Here is a 19083-nt window from a genome sequence, read left to right as displayed (position 1 = left end):
TATGTCAAGAATGGAGGGGGGGACAAGGACGTAAGGGCTCACTGTCCATCACCTCAAAGGAGATTATTTAAAATATAGCCAGACTTTTCACATTTTCAGGTTTCACACCCTGCTGCAATCTAGATTGGACTAGACCTCAGTTCTCTAAGTTGGGTGACCTTGGATAAATTATTCAAATTCCTTCTATAAGTTAATTTTCTTAGCTATAAAACACAGGCAATAATAGTACTTAACTTGTGTGCTCGTGAAAGGATTAAATAAGTAGATTCACATAAAGCACTTGGAAGAGTGCCTGGCAGAAAAGAAGTGCTCAATAAATGCTAGCCATTATAATTCCACCTTGTTTGCCATAATGGTAAGAGAGTGTCTGTTCTCACCTTTTCCTTAGGTTACATCATCCGAGGACTCCTTTAGTTATCCTAGATGTATCAGGATGTGCTGGAGAAAGTTGGAAAAAAGCTATCTAAATAATAATGATAATTAATAATAAGGAGAATAGAACAAGAATAATATATTTAAAATAACCAAAGCTTCAGTTTTATTATCTCCTGTAATCCTCACAAAAATTTTATGTGACAAATTCTATTGTTTTCTTGTGCATGTGCCTGTGAACTATGCCTCTGGTAGACTAGTTGAAGATTGCTGCTCCCTTAGATGATCCCATGACATTCCACCTCTGGGCTATCAGTAGTAAAATTATTTTATGGGATCCAAATGGACTTTTACCACAAAGGAACTGTTGAAACTCCTAATAGGGTTTTTATTCTGTGCCTTCAGTAAGTTTAAGTGGAAAATGAATGGTGTCCAAAAGTCTGGGGCACCCTTTCCCAAAGAAATAATGTATTTTCCTCACAGGATTGGTCTGGCGGAGGCAACATGGAAAATGATAGCTCAACTTTCCACACAGGCAAGTCAGTCATCCAAGCTGCTTCCATCTGTCCCATGTCTACCTGAGCATGGGGGCAAGCAAGGAACACTACCATCCCCAACTCAGGATGCCTTATCCTTCAGGCAATAGGATTTCTGTACGCATACTTTCAACTAATGATTTCCAAAGTGAGTTATGTGTACAGAACAATCCCTTGTGGGTAGCCCCAGTGGTTCAGCAGTTTAGCACCTGCCTTCAGCCCAGGGTGTGATCCTGGAGACCTGGGATCCAGTCCCACATCAGGCTCCCTGCATGGAGCCTGCTTCTCCCTCTGCCTGCATCTCTGACTCTCTCTCTCTCTGTGTCTCTCATGAATAAATAAATAAAATCTTTATAAACAAAACAAAAAAACAATCCTTTGGGGGTATACAAAGAACTGTTAGAACTTCTACTTAGGTTGATTCTTTTAATCTAAGAAAATAAACTAAACTGTAATAAAATGTAACAAATGGATTGACACCAGCACCCTCACACAGTCTACACATCAGAAAGTTACAGGTCACTATTGGTATCTTGAGGAAATGAAAGTCAACTGTTTCAAGTTTGCTCACCCTTTCTCTATGTAGGTAACACCTGGTACTGGGCTATCTGACAAGAATTTCAGAAAAATTAATACCCAATATGTTCTTTTAAAGAAAATGTGACTTTTTTAAATGAATGAGCAAATGTTTTTCAAAAGACAGTCATGCTACTAAGAGAGCATGTTGGTATCAATTATTAAAAAAAAAACCAATAACACCTGTACAATTGAAAAACTTGGAAACAATTTTTTCTAATTTGTTTATAATTTTTCTAAATTAGAAATTATTTCCAAAGGCAATTAGAAGATGGAAACATTTAGTTCTAAACTAATATAAAGGGATCCCTGGGTGGCGCAGCGGTTTGGCGCCTGCCTTTGACCCAGGGCGCGATCCCGGAGACCTGGGATCGAATCCCATGTCAGGCTCCCAGTGCATGGAGCCTGCTTCTCCCTCTGCCTGTGTCTCTGCCTCTCTCTCTCTCTCTCTCTATCTATCTATCTCTGTGTGACTATCATAAATAAATAAAAATTTTAAAAAAAATAAATAAAATAAACTAATATAAAGATGTATTTTCATATTTTTAAGAAATGGGTCAAAACTGCTTAATTCTTTCTTTTTAGATACATTCATTAAAATTATAAAAATATAGATAAATAAAATAAAGAATAAGTCAATAATGAACTTTTTCCATTTTCATCTTCATATCTTTGTAATTTATCTTTTTAACTCTAATGGTCAAAAAAAATTTCAAAAACAAACCAAAAAATATAACATTTGAAATACATTTGGTAGTAAAATAAACCAAACTCAGTATCAGACTTTTAAATAGTTCTTTACAAGTAATTAAATCAACTTTTAAAAAAGTGAGGCATATTAACCACATACACTTTAATATAGTTACTAATACATTAAGTGAAAGTAAAAATAAATTATCTTCCAATGTTATAATAAAAGTCCTTTTAAAATATTTTATTTATTTATTTTAGAGAGAGACAGAGGGTCCAAGGGGAGGGAGGAAGAACAGAGTGGGAAGGAGAGAGAGAGCCTGGTGCAGACTCCATGCTGAGCTCAGAGCCAGACTTGGGGCCTGACCTCACAACCCTGAGGTCACAACCTGACCTGAAACCAACAATGCTTAACCAACTGAGCCACCCAGGCTCTCCAGCAAGAATAATTTTTAAAAGAAACATTTATCTCATCTTTCTCCAATTTCTAACTTTAGTATGTTTTTATATATATATTATGTTTAAATAGAACATATATAAAATATCACATTTGAAATACATATGTAAATATATATTTTAAATATATATAAAGTATAGTAGATAGCACATTGCCTAATAGCCTGGAAATGTTTATAATTTTGAGATAAATAAACCTCTATTGGTGTGTTTTCATCACCTTTTCTGTTACTAATGGGATACACTATTTTAAACAAGATCTTTGAGAAAGAAAAGAGGCAGGTATATTCACATTTCCAGAGTCCTTCAAGCAACCTTCCTTCAAGTGCCAAGTGTACTTGGGGCACTAAATAATGGCCTGCCTTTCCCATACTTCTGATCATTATCCTAAGGCAGGCAGCCATCCTAGGGATAGAAGCACATAACTTCCTAAGTCCCTAAGATGTTTAACTGTATTACAGTAGCATATTTGGCTGCCCTTAGGAGCTAAATATTATGATTTCTTATTAATTCAATGGAAACTAAAAATAACTCAAATTTAATAAGAATCTTGATGTAAAATTCCAAAACTAAAAAGGAACCTATCTTATTAATAACTCTTTAATTATACAAACTCATATCATCACTTTTAAGAATAACAAAATTCTGTGAATATCTAAATGCCTCAGCCTGTTGTGTCTCATACTAGGGTCTGCAAGAATATCCTTGGAGACATAGAAATTAATGAAACTTCATTTCAAGTTTCCTTTGTGTGTGTGTGTGTGTGTGTACACATTTAGTTTTATTGTAACAAAGAAACTTGTACACTTTTAACGTTTAAAACTGAGCATCTTTCCTTTCAAGTGAAACAAAAAGAAAATTTAAAAATAAACAGGAACAAAATTACAATAGAGAATGTCAATTCCAAATAAGATCCTACAAGTTCTTCTGATTCTCCCATCGAGTGGCAGGGCTCAAGTCATCATTAGGAGATTTTTATTTTAAAAGTGTCATCTTAAACTGCAAGGATGTCCGTTAAACATCACAATTAAACATGCCAAAGGAGAAGCCATGTTGTCAAAATGCCCACTTAACCCACCCAAACATCTCAAACCCACCCTTTGCTGACCTTCTATAACCCCATTTTTTTTTAAGTTTTTTTTTTTTTTAAACAAGAGAAAGTAGACAGGTACATGTTGGTAAATGCTAACTGTCCATATTCACATAGAGACACAGTTCCCTTTAGATACTAATGTAACACAAGCTTAAAAAGGTATATTCTGAATCATCCAAAAGACTACCTGACAACAGATAATTGCCATCTATTTCAGTGTGAAAAGTTAGCATCTTTATTTATAACTATACTGAGATCAAGCAATAATAAAAATATATCATTTAACTTTTATCCACTTCATCTCCAACACTAAACCAAAAACTCTAGGGTTCAGTAAGTCTTTTTGTTGTCAGTTGATGTTTTAAAGACTATGTACATTACTCCAGAATAAAAAAACACTGTCATATTCAATTTTTAAGTGGGAAATCCCAGCAGAAATAATAGAATTCATGTGCATGACTGATCTGTAACCTGATAAATATAGCTTGACTACTACATTGTTTGAATGAGTTATAAATAAAAGGCAGGTTATAAGAGAATTGTTCCAGTTGAAAAAACCAAGTTTATCCAAAGAGAAAAATATAAATTTAAAGTAAAGTGATTTTCCATGTTTTCACAAAGCTTTTTCTTCTCATAAGTATTTTATAAATTGGTATTCACAAATATTTGATAAAGACCCATATTTATGGTTTCTTTATTTTGTCTGTAAAGCTCAACAAGTATCTTTCTATTCACTCAGATAACATCTTAGTCTATTAGTTGATAGATTTACCAGAACCAATTCACCTTTACTTACAGACAAATAATAAAAATAACCCTACAAACAAAATATTCAGAAACAACAAGCTAAAAATGTATCATGGGCAGACAATGTTTGATCAAATTTAGTATATAATTATAAAATCATTTAGGAAATTAAATCTATTTTATTAACTTAATAGCAACCATGGCTTGTTAAATTTTCATAGAGGCTCTGTGTTGATAGTTTCTATATCTGAAACTGTTCTAAGTTGTTTTGAATTTCAATTATACTTTAAACACACTGTGCTGTCAAATCCAACTGACTGCAGAACCCATTCTTCATATATACATCATACATACACACATACGCATTCCATCAAACAGTCTCCGGGGATTAAATATGAATAAGATTATCGCCTACCTTTCAAATTATACCTTTGGTACCTAACATTGTTGAGCCATGAAAAGACTTCTAAGTGACTATTTGCCATTATCATAACAGAATTAAAATATCAAAACAAAATCATAACAAAACATGGTAATACTTTCTGATAAGAAACAACCCATATTGCTCTTTATAAGAACTTTGGAATTATTAATATGTTCTCAATAATACTTGGCTCTTAATTTTTACTAAAGATTATATTCTATATATGCAACTGGATTGTTAAAAAATATAAATTATACTAGTATGGAGATAGATTTGTTCACTTTATTAAACCATTACTTATTAATACAATGTCATGATTCAAATTTGTTGTGTTACTTTTTTGAACACGTGGGCCAACAATCAAAGAAAGTCCTTAGCAGGAAATATCTAAGGGAAATAAATCTTTATAACAACATCCGTATTTTAAAAAGAAAAAAAAAAAAAAAGAAAAAAAAAAAAAAAGAAAAAAGCAAATTCCCCAAAATGACATAATTGTTAATTTATTAACTAGGTGCACAAGAATCTTATTCAAAATTTAGTAAATGCATTTCTTATTAAAATAATCACAAAGGATCCCTCTGTTTTATCAGATTTAGAAAAAACTTGCTTTATGACAAGATGTTGGCCTCAAGAATAAAATAACACCTAGTGATTTGAAAGAAACCTTTCCATAAGAATAATGATTCAAAAAAAAGAAGAAAAAATGATTCAATACTTTGTCCATGTAAAAAATTAATATGCAAAGTGAATGTAAATATAAATAGTATCCCTATAATAAATAGTTACAAGGATATGAAATCTATAATATATTATGATTCAACTTTTCATTCTGATGTATTTCACATATACGGATAACTTAGAAGCCATTAAATACATTTTTCCTTCATTTTACTTTGAGCTGAATTTAAACATATACCCTGAATTTTTAAGAGGTATTATTTCACATGTAAACAGTGCCATCTTCTGGCAGTTGAAACTATTTGTGTATTGACATACAATTCATTATGGATTGTACTGTCGTTTTCTTGACAAGTAATGTGTACAGTTTAACGAATAAAAACCCTTAATCTGGGATCCCTGGTGGCGCAGCGGTTTAGCGCCTGCCTTTGGCCCAGGGCGCGATCCTGGAGACCTGGGATCGAATCCCACATCGTGCTCCCGGTGCATGGAGCCTGCTTCTCCCTCTGCCTGTGTCTCTGCCTCTCTCTCTCTCTGTGACTATCATAAATAAATAAAAATTTAAAAAAAAAATTAAAAAAAAAAAACCCTTAATCTTGGGGCATCTGGTTGGCTCAGTAAGTTAAAGTTCTGACTCTTGGTTTTGGCTCAGATCATGATTTCAGGGCCCTGGAATTGAGCCCTGTATGGGGCTCAAACTCAGTTCTGAGTCGATTTGAGATTCTCTGCCTCTCCCCCTGCCCTTCCCACTCATGCATGCTCTCTAAACAAACAAACAAACAAATAAATAAATAAATAAATAAATAAATAAATAAATCTTGGGGGGGGCAATAACTTTAAACTAAAATCAGTTGATTTTTTTTAAATGGCCTTTAAAAATAAAAGCATTCATTACCATGTCTTTAAATTGATACAATTTAAAAAGGGACTAAGTCAGGAACTCTAGATTCTACTACTAAATCTTCTAACTAGATATTGAATCTTAAACTAATCACTCAGGACCTCAGTCTCCTCAACTGAGGAAATAAGACTGTTCAACTAAGTCATTAATTAAGTTACTTTCAGTCTGCAGTTCCACTTGATTTTACCTTTAGAAATTTCATTTCTGGTTTTAGCATCCTAATACTGAGTGTAGGCCTGTTTATGACACTTTTTCATGGTTATCTCTTTTACTGATGTGGTATTGTCTGGTTATGTTCTCTGCTTGAATTTTCTACAGAAATAAATCTTAATTTATATTTATCCTTCTCACTGCCCAAATAGCCTTCTACACATTAGAAAGACATCACCGAATTGTAAATAAAACTAAACTGAAGTAACTGAAAACAAGTTTTTAAAAACATTCATGATGATTTAAATAAGATAGGTCAATGTCAAACCGAGCAATTAAAATAGCAAAGACACCTCTCAGGGACGCCTGGATGGCTCAGCAGTTGAGCATCTGCCTTTGGCTCAGGTCCTGATCCCGGGATCTGGGATGGAGTCATATCAGGTTCCTTGTGGGGAACCTGCTTCTCCCTCTGCCTCTGCCTCTCTCTCTGTGTCTCTCATGAATAAGTAAATAAAATCTTAAAAAAGAAAAAAAAAAAGAAATCTCTCCAAAGCTTCTGGAATCTTAAGTGTTTACAAAATAAATAAGAAACAGAATAGGCTCAAGTTTGGGCAGTTCTTCCTAACATCCCCATAGATTTTACCAACACTAGCCTGTATTTATTTAGTGTAAATAAATTCCCTGTTACCATGGAGGATCTATTTATTCATGATAGACACACAGAGAAAGAGAGCGAGGCAGAGACCCAGGCGGAGGCAGAAGCAGGCTCCATGCAGGGAGCCCCACGCGGGACTCCACCCCAGGGCTCCAGGGTCAGGCCCAGGCTGAAGGCGCCTCAACCGCTGGGCCACCCCGGCCGCCCCCCAATTTCTTAAAAGCTGCGCCCGCATACAGTCACCAGGCCCTCTCAAGCTGCAGCTGGGCAGCCACGCAGGCGGGTTCTTCACTGACTCCGGAAGCATCTAAGCAGAAGTTTGGGGAGGTGGCAGGGGTCCCTGGGGCCAGGTACAGATGCAACCGGCGCCCAGTTCACATCACTTTGAAAATAGCTTTGAGGGATCCCTGGGTGGCGCAGCGGTTTAGCGCCTGCCTTTGGCCCAGGGCGCGATCCTGGAGACCCGGGACCGAATTCCACGTCGGGCTCCCGGTGCATGGAGCCTGCTTCTCCCTCTGCCTGTGTCTCTGCTTCTCTCTCTCTCTCTGTGTGACTGTCATAAATTAAAAAAAATTGAAAAAAAAAAAAAGAAACAATCGCTTTGGCACTGACGAGCTGGGATCCTGGGCCGCTCAGTCCGCAGGCCTCGGGAGCGGGCGTCAAAGCAGGTTTTGCAGTCCTCTCGCCTCAGCTGCTGCCCGCGACCACAATTACAGGGGCCCGCCAGGACCCTTCGGAGCCCCACAACCCGGAAGTGCCTGACCACGCCTACCCACTGCGCCTGCGCGAGGCGCCCCCTTCCGGCGAGCGGGGAGACTGGCGCTGGGCGGGCTGAGAGGCTCGTCGCGCCTGCGCGGAAGGCCCCGGGGAGCAGCGTCGTTACTTTCCAAAGGAGTGGCGGGAACCGTTGGAGCCTCTGCGGTCGCCGCCTGCCGGGTAGCAGCGCGCTCCCTCGTCCCTAGGCCTGGCCATGGCGCTGCAGCTGTCCCGCGAGCAAGGCATCACCCTGCGCGGGAGCGCGGACATCGTGGCCGAGTTCTTCTGCAAGTCCCGCTCCCGCAGGCCAGAGGGCGGGGAGAGCTGAGGCCCGGCGGCCCTGGAGGCCCAGGGCCACGGAGGCGGGGGCGGGGGTGGCGGTGGGGCGGCTCTGCTCCAGCGCCCGCCTGGCTGGAGAATCTAATCTAGGCGCCTTGCTCCTGGGGCAGCGGGAAGCCCAGGTGCTGCCCAGGCCTGCCTCGCGCCGGCCCCTCCCCAGCAGCCTTGCTTTAAACTGCGGATCCACAGGCTTCCCAGCCCGGCCGGCCGGCACCGCCCCGAGCGGGTGGAGCCCCAGTACATTTTGCACAGCCCATCCACCAAGCTTTGATTCCGGCACTGAGGGCGATGGACTGGATTTAGGAAACTCTGTCCTGGACCAGGCCATGTTTGCACCCTCTGATAGACTCTGGCAGGAGAAGAGGAGGGAAAAGTGAGGGAGAGGCTTGCTCTGGAGCATTGGACCGGTTAATCAGTCAATTGCTAATCCAGACGCAAAAGCCTATTTCGACACCCTGTGATCACATAACCTGAATTGGGGCTTGCATTACCGTGAGCTTGTAGTTCTACTTTGACGCTAGGTTAATGCAGTTTGGCATTTTTATTTCCGCATAAAAGCACGTATCGTGTTCTTTTGATTTAGAAGCAACATTTTTAAGGATTTTCAGTGGCACTTTTCACCTACTCTGCTTTCAGCGAGACACCCACAAACGCACATTTAGGCCTTTTCCGTTTGATGCCATGAATGAAACCGCAGCCACATCTAAATAGGTTTTATTTCCCAGAGTTACAAAGTGGAAATAACTTTAACATTCCTTTTGTTTTCAGCATTTGGCATCAACAGCATTTTATATCAGCGTGGCATATATCCATCTGAAACCTTTACCAGAGTGCAGAAATACGGACTCACCTTGCTTGTAACAACTGATCCTGAGCTCGTAAAATACCTAAATAATGTAGTGGAACAACTGAAAGGTATTTAATTGTTGAAAACCATTTTGAGTTTTGCAGGCCTTCTTGGACCCGTACTTTCTGGCATCTTGGTGTTCATTTTTCAGCTCTCTACAAAGAGGTGTAAAACACTGCAATCTCAAATATAGCGATTCTCCTTCGGAAGGAAGCAAATAATAAAGTGAAAGAAACTCCACTCTTCCCTACCACATTTTGAGTGGGTTAAATACGTTGATGTTAGGAATCTGATCTGGCTTCACAAAACAATCTCTATCAACTCTTTTTGAAGTGATTTTTGCAGTTCGTGTAGCCAGGTGGAACAAGTTGGAATTTTACATAACTATGATGATGTTTATTATTGGAGAGAAATCCACTATATGTTTTTAACATGATATATTTTCCATAGCTGCCTAGAGTTTAAAACCATCATTATTTTAAGATAAAAGAAAATGAAATTGGATCCAGCCTGGGAACTAAACTTAAAAAAAAAAAAAAAAAAAAAGACTACTAATAGAATACCCAATAAAGTTTTCTAGTGTCTTACTATCTTCATTTGTCTTTGTTAAAATCCTGCCTGTAAGTTAGCCATTTCTATCTGAACACTCACTGTTTTTTCTTAGCTCAAGAAATTACTGAATACTTGTTCTCCATCTATTCTGTCTCTTTTTTCCCCCATGTTTTTCTCTACTTAGGATTCTAACTTCTAATTTTTCTGTGTTATAGGATGTTTGTCCCTGGCTCCTCATTTGACCTTCCAAAACTAGTTCCTAAAAAACATTACAGTACTTTTTTTCTTTTAATTCCTGAGTCATATATATATTTTCTGTTTCAAGGGGCTTTATTTTTAAAATTCTATTAATTGTATTTTTATCATCTTCAGGGCTAAATCACCCAGGGCTATACTTAGATTACTTAGCCTGAAACATAGAAGTAACTAAAAATCTATGTCACCTTAATTTGATGAAGAAGCAAGCCCTGCCTAAGCTACTGGTTTTTAGGTTGTCTCCTTTAAGACTACAATGATGACATTTCACCCCAGTTGTATGTAGACCTTCCTATTTAATTTGTCCCTTTTATTTTAGTTAGAGTGGAGGAATTGCTCTTCTTAGAGGCAAATTGTTCAATCTCTTTGAATCCCCATCCCTCTAGCCTTCTTAACTAATTTACCCTAATTCTTCTCTGGTATTTCCGACTTCTCTGTTTTGAGATATTTTCATTGGTTTCATCTATCTTCAGTTTTAAAAGAAAAAAATTTCCACCCACCCCAGATCTTTAAGTGACTACCCAATCTCTTCCTTTTCAGAGCAAAATTGAGAAAAGGTTGATTTTTGTCAAGGGGTCAGCAAGACTGACCTATATCCAGCAAGTGGCCTATTTTTTTACTACCTGCAACCTGCAAACTAAGAATGTTTTCAGATTTTTAAAGGCTAGTTTTTAAAAGACTACACAAGAGACCTAGGTGGCCCACAAGCTGTAAATATTACAAGATTGTTTTTGTCTCTTGAAAAAAAAAACAAAACTGTGTATTCTTGAGTATATAATCCCAAGTTCCAAGATTAATTCAGGGCTCATTATGAGGCCCTCTTATTATAATCTCTAAGATGATTTCTGACACATACCTTCATTAACAATCTCTGTGTAGTTGACTCACAAACATACATCCAACCCGAGTATTCTCTTTGCTCATATAAAGTGGCTCCCTTGATATCCACATGTGGCTATCCTAGGGATACTTGAAAACTAAATTTAAGGGGGTCCTGGCTGGCTCAGTCAGTAGAGCATGCAACTCTTGATCTTGGGTTGTAAGTTCCAGCCCCACATTGGGTGTGGAGATTACTTAGAAATAAAACCTTAGGGCAGCCCAGGTGGCTCAGCAGTTTAGCACTGCCTTCAGCCCAGGGCATGATCCTGGAGACCTGGGATTGAGTCCCACATCAGGCTCCCTGCATGGAGCCTGCTTCTCCCTCTGCCTGTGTCTCTGCCTCTCTCTCTATGCTTCTCTCTCTCTCTCTCTCTGTCATGAATAAATAAATAAAATCTTTAAAAAAGAAGAAAAATAAAACCTTAAAAAAATTGTAAGCATCATGTCTCATTTCCATTCTTTTTCTCTCAATGAATGGATCAACCTTCCAACCAGTGGTATAAACCAGAAAGTTGGGAACTATCCCTGAGTATTTCCTCTTCCTTAGTCTCATAAGTATCCAATAAATCTTAACAATTTTAACCACGAAATCTCTTGACTCTACCTATACTGATCCATCTCTACCAATTTATCTTTCTATAAGCCTGCAGTACCTCTTGCTTGAATTACTAATCAATTAGCATCCCTAGATCCTCTCTTTACTTCCACTCTACTTTCCACACATCACAGCCAAAAGGATAGTTCTGAAATATAAGTTTAATCACATCACACCCTGCTTCAGACACAGTAATGACTTCCCTGGTTCTTGAAGTATAAGTTCTTTAATTTAGCCCCTGTGACCTTGTGTGGTCTGACCCCTATGTATCTTGCACAAACCGACCTTGTTCATTCTCCCTTTCTTAACTGTATCTGTATTACCCTTTCAATCCTCTGGTCAGATACTTTTTGCTTTTCAGTATTTTAGACCTGTATCCTTTTCTGTATCCTTTTGCATATTTAATGGTATTTACTTGTAGAACCGAAGTCAAGTGAGAATTCCCTGAGTCAAATTTTCCTATATTCTCTCATTGGATCACATACTGCACCTTCTTAGCATTTATTACAATTAAAATTTTACATTTATTGCTGCAGTGATTAGATTAATGCTCATCTTCTGCAATTTACCTTGGATTAGAGTATACTGCATGTTCACTACTCTGTGCTTAGCATTCAGTACTAACTACATCTGGTACAGATACTGAGAATTGGAAAAGGGGAGCTAGGTTATTGTGAGGCAAGTTTCCTGTACAGGTTGGAGGAGTTCCAAAATACTGTGTGGGAATTTGCTAAGGGTAGAAAGTGAGACCTGGGAAGAGAGTTACTTTGAAATGCAGAGAACCAAAAAAGATGCCTTGTTCTGTATTGCAGATTGGTTATACAAGTGTTCAGTTCAGAAACTGGTGGTAGTCATCTCAAATATTGAAAGTGGTGAAATCCTTGAAAGGTGGCAGTTTGATATTGAGTGCGACAAGACTGCAAAAGATGACAGGTAAGTATGAATTAAACTGCTTCCATTTTCATGATTTTTTTCCCAAAACTTGTTTTCTTGACTAAATGAGTTCTAACCAAATTGAACTAGTTTCGTATAAGGTAGTTTGTTTGTAATTATGTTAGATCTCCTGTGGAGAAGAATAAGACTCACAAACTGTGCTCACAAAAGAGTCATGCCTATTATGGACTTGTATACTGTACTTTTAACATAACTGCCCTTAGTCTAAAATCCATGAATTTCAACCGTTAGTATTTATGGTGCTATATGTAAGCTACACATGATGTATTAGGTGGCCCATTTAATGGATTGTGTCAAGGTACTTTTAACCATGAAGTATTATCCTAGACTTTCTCCTAGCTTGATATGCAGCTCTACTGTATTTCATTTAATGCTGTGAACTTCCTAAGACACTCTGAAGTTCTTAGATCCTCTGGATGGGAAATGCCCCCTCGTTATATGCTAATTCTTAGCATTGTCCAAGGCATGCTTACCTGTAAACTCAGAACTCTCTCTCATAATGAAATGTACTTTGTTCCTGAAGCCTTTGGTCTATTTTAGAAAATATTTAATTATAAAAATAACTTGATATGACATCTTATTTGAAGCACTACAGAATTAGACATTTAGGTATTCCTAAAAATGCCAAAATGATTATGCCAATTAAAGATCTTAGATACTACTTGTTTTCTTTATTTTACAATATGCTGAATATTTCCTGACTTGAAGCACTTGGCAGGTTTTCTAGTCATCTGTTATTTAATGACCTGATACTAAGATCAGGCGTAAAAACTGGAATAGTAAATGAAATTATAATCGTTATTTAAAGACTCCTTTTGAATGCATTATTTAATCTGAGTTTTGAAGCATTTAATCAAACAAATAATCTTACCAGTGTTTTAAATAACTTGTTAAAACTTAAAATGAATCAACTCATTTGGTTTCCTCGGTAGCACACCCAGAGAAAAGTCTCAGAAGGCTATCCAGGATGAGATCCGCTCCGTAATCCGACAGATCACAGCTACCGTGACGTTTCTGCCACTGTTGGAAGTCTCTTGTAAGTATTATATGACTTCACGTTGGTTCAGATTTGTTGTGGAAAGACTAAGCTATTACTTTAAGAATTAATAGTTTTGTTGAATTTTTTAATTATCCATGTCATGGTATATAAGTGAAAAAAACATCATGAATCCATTTTATTTATAAGTGCTGGATAGGGAAAGAATGAAAGTTTTCTACAGTACTGCTGAATATTTTGATGTAATTTCTTCCATTACTTTTATTTTATACACATTTCCTTGTATATAATTAAGACTTAGGTATAACTGTGTCTTTCTTTTCTAGCTTAATTACTCCTTCATTCATCAGATATACCCTAAATGCCTACTGTATGCCTGACATGGTTCTGGGCATTGGGATACAGCGGTCACAGAACCAAGATGTTCTCTTTCTCTGGCTTAGATTTATGCTGTCTCGTGATTAATTATGTACTTCCTGCAAATATCTTTAATGGCTTTTTTCTTTGAAGAAAGAAAAACAATCGAGTTTTTCATTAAGTAAAAAGGAGTACAGTATTTTCTGTACTAAAATTTCCATTGAAGAAAAGCAATTAGCTAATATAACTGATTAGAGATCAAGCTAAACTAGCTTTTCTGACATGATAGGTGGCTCACATGTGAGGGAAACAGGAAGGATAGTTGTACCTTTCAAAAAATAATTGTACTTTAATGATCTTATCCCCAATTTAGGTTCATTTGACCTACTGATTTATACAGACAAAGATTTGGTTGTACCTGAAAAATGGGAAGAGTCGGGACCACAGTTTATTACCAATTCTGAGGAAGTCCGTCTTCGTTCATTTACTACTACTATCCACAAAGTAAATAGCATGGTGGCCTATAAAATTCCCACCAGTGACTGAGGATGAGATAAGAACAGTGATGTGCTTGTAGTTCTCAGATGCGGTTTTCCTGAAACCAAGTCAACTATAGTTGATAATTTTGTATCATTGGTTAATTTTTAGACTGGGAAAACGTAACATTATACATCTATTGAATTGTGCATAATTGTCCCAATTTTTGTTACCTGTATGACTTTATACAGGGATGGCATAAATTATTGCACATTGTTCAAAAGGGAACTAGCAGATCACATCAGCATTGTTGTCAATTCCTTGAAAGTGGTAATTGTAGATGGATAACTTTTGCCATAAAACTAAATGCCTTCTTAAATCAGACCTTTTGGTCAAGGACTTTGACTCTGGAATATAGGTAGGAAGATATTAAATGTAAAATACAGCAACAGAAGTTTGAATATTGAGAGTCTTTGTTTAGATTCTGAAATTATCTAATAATAATCTGCAAGTAATGCAACATTGCTCATAATAGGTCTCTGCCATTTATTTCATTTGTATATTTTCCATATTGAAAACATTTCCAATTATTTCATTTTAATTTGTTGTAGAACTCGAACCTACAAAGCTATGTATATTGCCACTGTTTAAATTCCTGTGATACAGAACTCTTAATTTTTTTATGTTTTATAAAATCAAGCTTTAAATGATGATGAAATAAAGTTAAATATGTATGTTTAAAATTTGTCTTAAATATGTTTATATTGGTGTGGTATTAACACATATAATAGAATGGATTCAGTATAGCAAATAATATCTTGTGCCTACTGAGGCCTAAGGATACCAACTTGAATAAATCTGGAGGTACTTTCAATTTAACGAACAAGCTTTGATTATATCCCTTTAATCTTATAAGCTTAGACTTAAAATAAGCATCATTCTCTGTATAAAATAATACATGTCATTTGGAATTAATTCATTTTAGCATGTAGTGGGCTGGAGAACTTTTCTATCCTCTTAGCTTTATTGCCAGCCTAGTTTTCCTTATTTTTTAAGGGTCAGTTTAAGGCAAACTTCTGACGTCTTTTCTAATCTCTATTCTAAATGTTACCTTGTTTTGTAATTAAGTGCTTAGTATCAGACACCGTTCTAAGCTTTTTATATGAATTAACTCATTAACCTTCACTATAAAGTAAAAACACATAGCCTGTATCACTCATTCAGAAATGACAAAGTGAGCACCTGTTAAAGTGCCAAGTATTAGTATGAATGAAACAAAGTCCTGGTCTTTCTGAAGCTTGAGATATGGAGAGGAAAATAGATGGCAAGCTTCCAGGCAGTTACTACACAGGTTTATCTCATTATGTATTTGTTTTTTCACCTGAGTAATCTAATCTCTTTGATCCAGTTGCCTGCTTGTTAAGAATAAAGGGCAATTCTCTCATTGCAAGACAAATAAGTGCCAGTATTTGATGACAGGTATAGTGAATGCTATTGTGAAAGCCCATTGCCTGGAGAATTGTTGAAGCTATCTAATTGAGGTCCACCCACATATGTCCTTTTCCTGAATAAGAAAAGCAGTTCTGCAGAAAGGAAAATGATGTTGAATTAAGGTATGGTCAAGAGTCTGGTTTTCTAAACATGAGGTATGTTACAAAGTGGACACTCGTAAGATTAAAATATTTGAATTCTGGGCTGTTTGTAACCTCTAAATATGAAACATTAGGTTGAGAAGGAAAGCAGAACTGGAAGTTCAGTAAAAATATGAAGAGTTAAAAATTCTGGTCCTACTTTTGGGACAAAAGTTTGAAATTCTTTTTAGAAAGCAATAACTGTTTTAGGAAACACTAAATGCCTCTGCTAAGTAACCAGAAATAATGTGGTCATTCCCTGAAAAATGTTCACCAGTAGCAACTTTCTTAATAGATCACTGATAATACTTAAATTCTGTCAGTTGTTTTTATTTGCCAAATTAAATGATCCTAATATTACCACTTATAATTTGTGACTTGTAACACTACTGACTCCTACTAGTACATATATTGGAGCTGAGTAGGAGCCAAGCTACAAGCTTTATTGGGAAAGCTCAATTGGAAAAGCTTTGGCCTATGGCTCCAACTAAACTTGTCCTGCCCTCTTTTCCTATACCTTGAAGTCCACCTTAAGAGGAAGATATTTAAACCAACAGATGCGAGAATTGCAAATGACCTATGAACAGTGGGTATTATATGTAAGTGATGAATCACTAAATTATACTGAAACCAATATTACACTATATGTTAACTAAAATTTAAATAAAAATTTGGAAAAAAAGCCCTACATGACTTCCACACCACGTTAAACAGAGAAAAAAGGTTTTACTTTCACCGTTTACACTGATTGAATGAAAGCAAAACCATGAAGTGCTAGGCTTCCTTATAGTTGTGCGGCAGTGGCAGTAAGTGCATTTCAAATGTCATGGGCTACCCTACATTGCAGAGCCTTCTTTGCAGTTACATTAGAGCTATATCAGGCTTCTGGTGGAAAACACTGCTCACTGCTTTGTAGTACAACTTGAAATCTGGCATTGTGATGCCACCAGCTATGGTTTTCTTTTTTAATATTCCACTGGGTATTCGAGGGTTTTTCTGTTTCCACAAAACACTTAAGATAATTTATTCTGACTCTCTGCAGCAAGTCCATTTTATTTTGATAAGGATTGCATTAAATGTGTAAGTTGCCCTGGGCAGCATTGACATTTTCACAATATTAATTCTTCCAATTCCTGAGCATGGAATATTTTTCCATCTCTTTGTATCTTCCTCAATTTCTTTCCAAAGTGTTCTGTAGTTTCTAGGGTATAGATCCTTTACTTCTTCTCACCAGACAGTATTAAGATTGTAAGAGAGTCTGATGGGCCTGCCCTGGACTCTTGACTCAGTTTTGCTTACCATAGGTAGAGGAATGGAAACATGTTCTGACTGGGCCTATCAGGGTCTGAAATAGAGCCCCAGAAGGGACTGAACCACACGTCTCCAGGATTCTTCTCCCAGTGTCATCAGTTGAAGAGAGGAGTCAAGCCTCCATGGGAATTCACACAGAGGTGTGTAATAATCTCATGTATTAATTGGCTTTTGCACAAACAACCATAGAATAGCAATTTTTTTCCCTGTAAGTCTGTGGGTTATCTGGAGTGCTTGTCTTCTTCTCATGTAAATCTGCAGGGCACGTGTCTCCTTCTATCATTGAAGGGGCAACGAATGCCTCACCAGGACTCCTAAAGCTTATCTTCAGAACTTTCACACTCTCATTTTTGCCCATATTCCACTGATGCAGGTAAGTCTTAAGGCTAAACCAAACTTCAGTGGGGCCAGAAAGCACACTTTTCCCATGGACTTGGGGAGAGGGCTATGTGAAAATCTGGTGAAAGTGATAGTATACAGGAAAGATCAGGATACCTAAATAATGCTACCCTGTAACTCGTTTTCCACCAGATGTCACCAATGCTACAATATTCAAATTAAGGTGAACTTTTAACTTTAATATTCAGCCTTTCCTATTGGAAATTAACATTAGGATTTCTGGCTACAAAGATATAAAGACATCAGAGGAAGAAAACACAGCACCTGTATTGGCTAGGTAATTTTTCATTTAATTTTCCTGCTTTAGTGCACAAGTAGAATTGCAGGATCAATGGACACACAAACAGCTCTACATTTCTTAAACTTTAGGTGGTCTCTTCTGTCCATGATCAAGAAGCTCATTTGGCTCCTCAGCAAGCACATCAAGAGAAGTGTGTATTCACCTTTCCTAATGGCTCCTACCCTTTTACATCCTTTTAGCAATTGAATGTCCATAACACATTACTTTCCATTTACTGTATTTACAAAACTCCAGGTTTCTTTGGGAGCGTTGTAATTACACTGTCCTCAGATGACTTTAACCAATTAATGGCAGGAACCAAAAGACAGAGGACTGAATCCTGTAAGTTATCTATATCGTTCAAAGAATAAATCAAGTGTGAATTTGTGAACCGTTGTGCAACACTTTCCCAACCAGTCAAAAGAATTGTTCATTAAATAACCTTTTACTCTTTAGGGAACTAATTTTTGGCTAAAGTTGTAAATAATAATATCTTCATCTTTTTATTAAATATGTAAAGTTCTGTTTTAAGTTATTTTTGTTCAATGTAACCATGATAAAAACTTGTGTGTTGGAATAACTATGGAATAGAAATGCTGCTAAATTTCAAATTTTATTAGTTACACCTTCTTAGAGCAGATCTTTATTTTTTATTTATTTTTTATTTATTTTTGACTGGAGTTCAATTTGCCAACATAGAGCATAACACCCAGTGCTCATGCCTTCAAGTGCCCCCCTCAGTGCCCGTCACCTAGTCACCCCATCTCCCCACCCACCTCCCCTTCCACTACCCCGTGTTTGTTTCCCAGATTTAGGAGTCTCTAAGAGCAGCTCTTTAAAGATCTTTCCATTCTTCATGAATATGGCTTTGAAAGCCAGCAGCATTAACTGATGCTTATTAAAAAAAATCTAGTTGGGAAAGCCACTTAATCTTCATTAGAGTTGACAATCCTCTTCTAATCTGGCAAAAACATTGTAGCCTTAGCAACAAAACTATTAGAAAAAGCTTAAAGAGGAAAATGTCAAGAGTTGACCCTCTGATTACACAAGTCAGTTTATGTTACCATTTCACCTATTTTTGTGCTCTTACCATTTGATCTCTTTTTTATACTAGAGAAACATAATTTCATTTATTTGTATACAGTCCATTCATCTGCATTTATCTGCACCATTTTG

At 37.0% G+C, this 19083-nt stretch overlaps 1 protein-coding gene across 2 annotated transcripts; it reads left to right on the top strand.

The window, feature by feature from the left end:
• The first annotated feature begins 7820 nt into the window (after positions 1-7820).
• MAD2L1 (mitotic arrest deficient 2 like 1) lies at positions 7821-17461 on the top strand. 2 transcript variants are annotated; one of them, XM_041757690.1, is made up of 5 exons: positions 7821-8321; positions 9142-9288; positions 12314-12434; positions 13388-13491; positions 17222-17461. In XM_041757690.1, exons 1-5 carry the CDS (start codon positions 8249-8251, stop codon positions 17269-17271), a joined length of 495 nt encoding a protein of 164 aa, XP_041613624.1. In that variant the 5' UTR covers positions 7821-8248; the 3' UTR covers positions 17272-17461. The 2 variants fall into 2 exon arrangements, with proteins under 2 accessions (XP_041613624.1, XP_041613623.1); XM_041757689.1 differs by lacking the exon at positions 17222-17461 and adding an exon at positions 14183-15029 and having other exon boundaries at positions 7823-8321.
• Positions 17462-19083: the final 1622 nt, after the last annotated feature.

The sequence above is a fragment of the Vulpes lagopus genome, chromosome 6 (assembly GCF_018345385.1).
Source record: "Vulpes lagopus strain Blue_001 chromosome 6, ASM1834538v1, whole genome shotgun sequence".
Taxonomy (NCBI): Eukaryota; Metazoa; Chordata; class Mammalia; order Carnivora; family Canidae; genus Vulpes; species Vulpes lagopus.
Note: the sequence above shows the minus strand (reverse complement) of the source record. Positions and strands in the feature narration are given on the sequence as shown.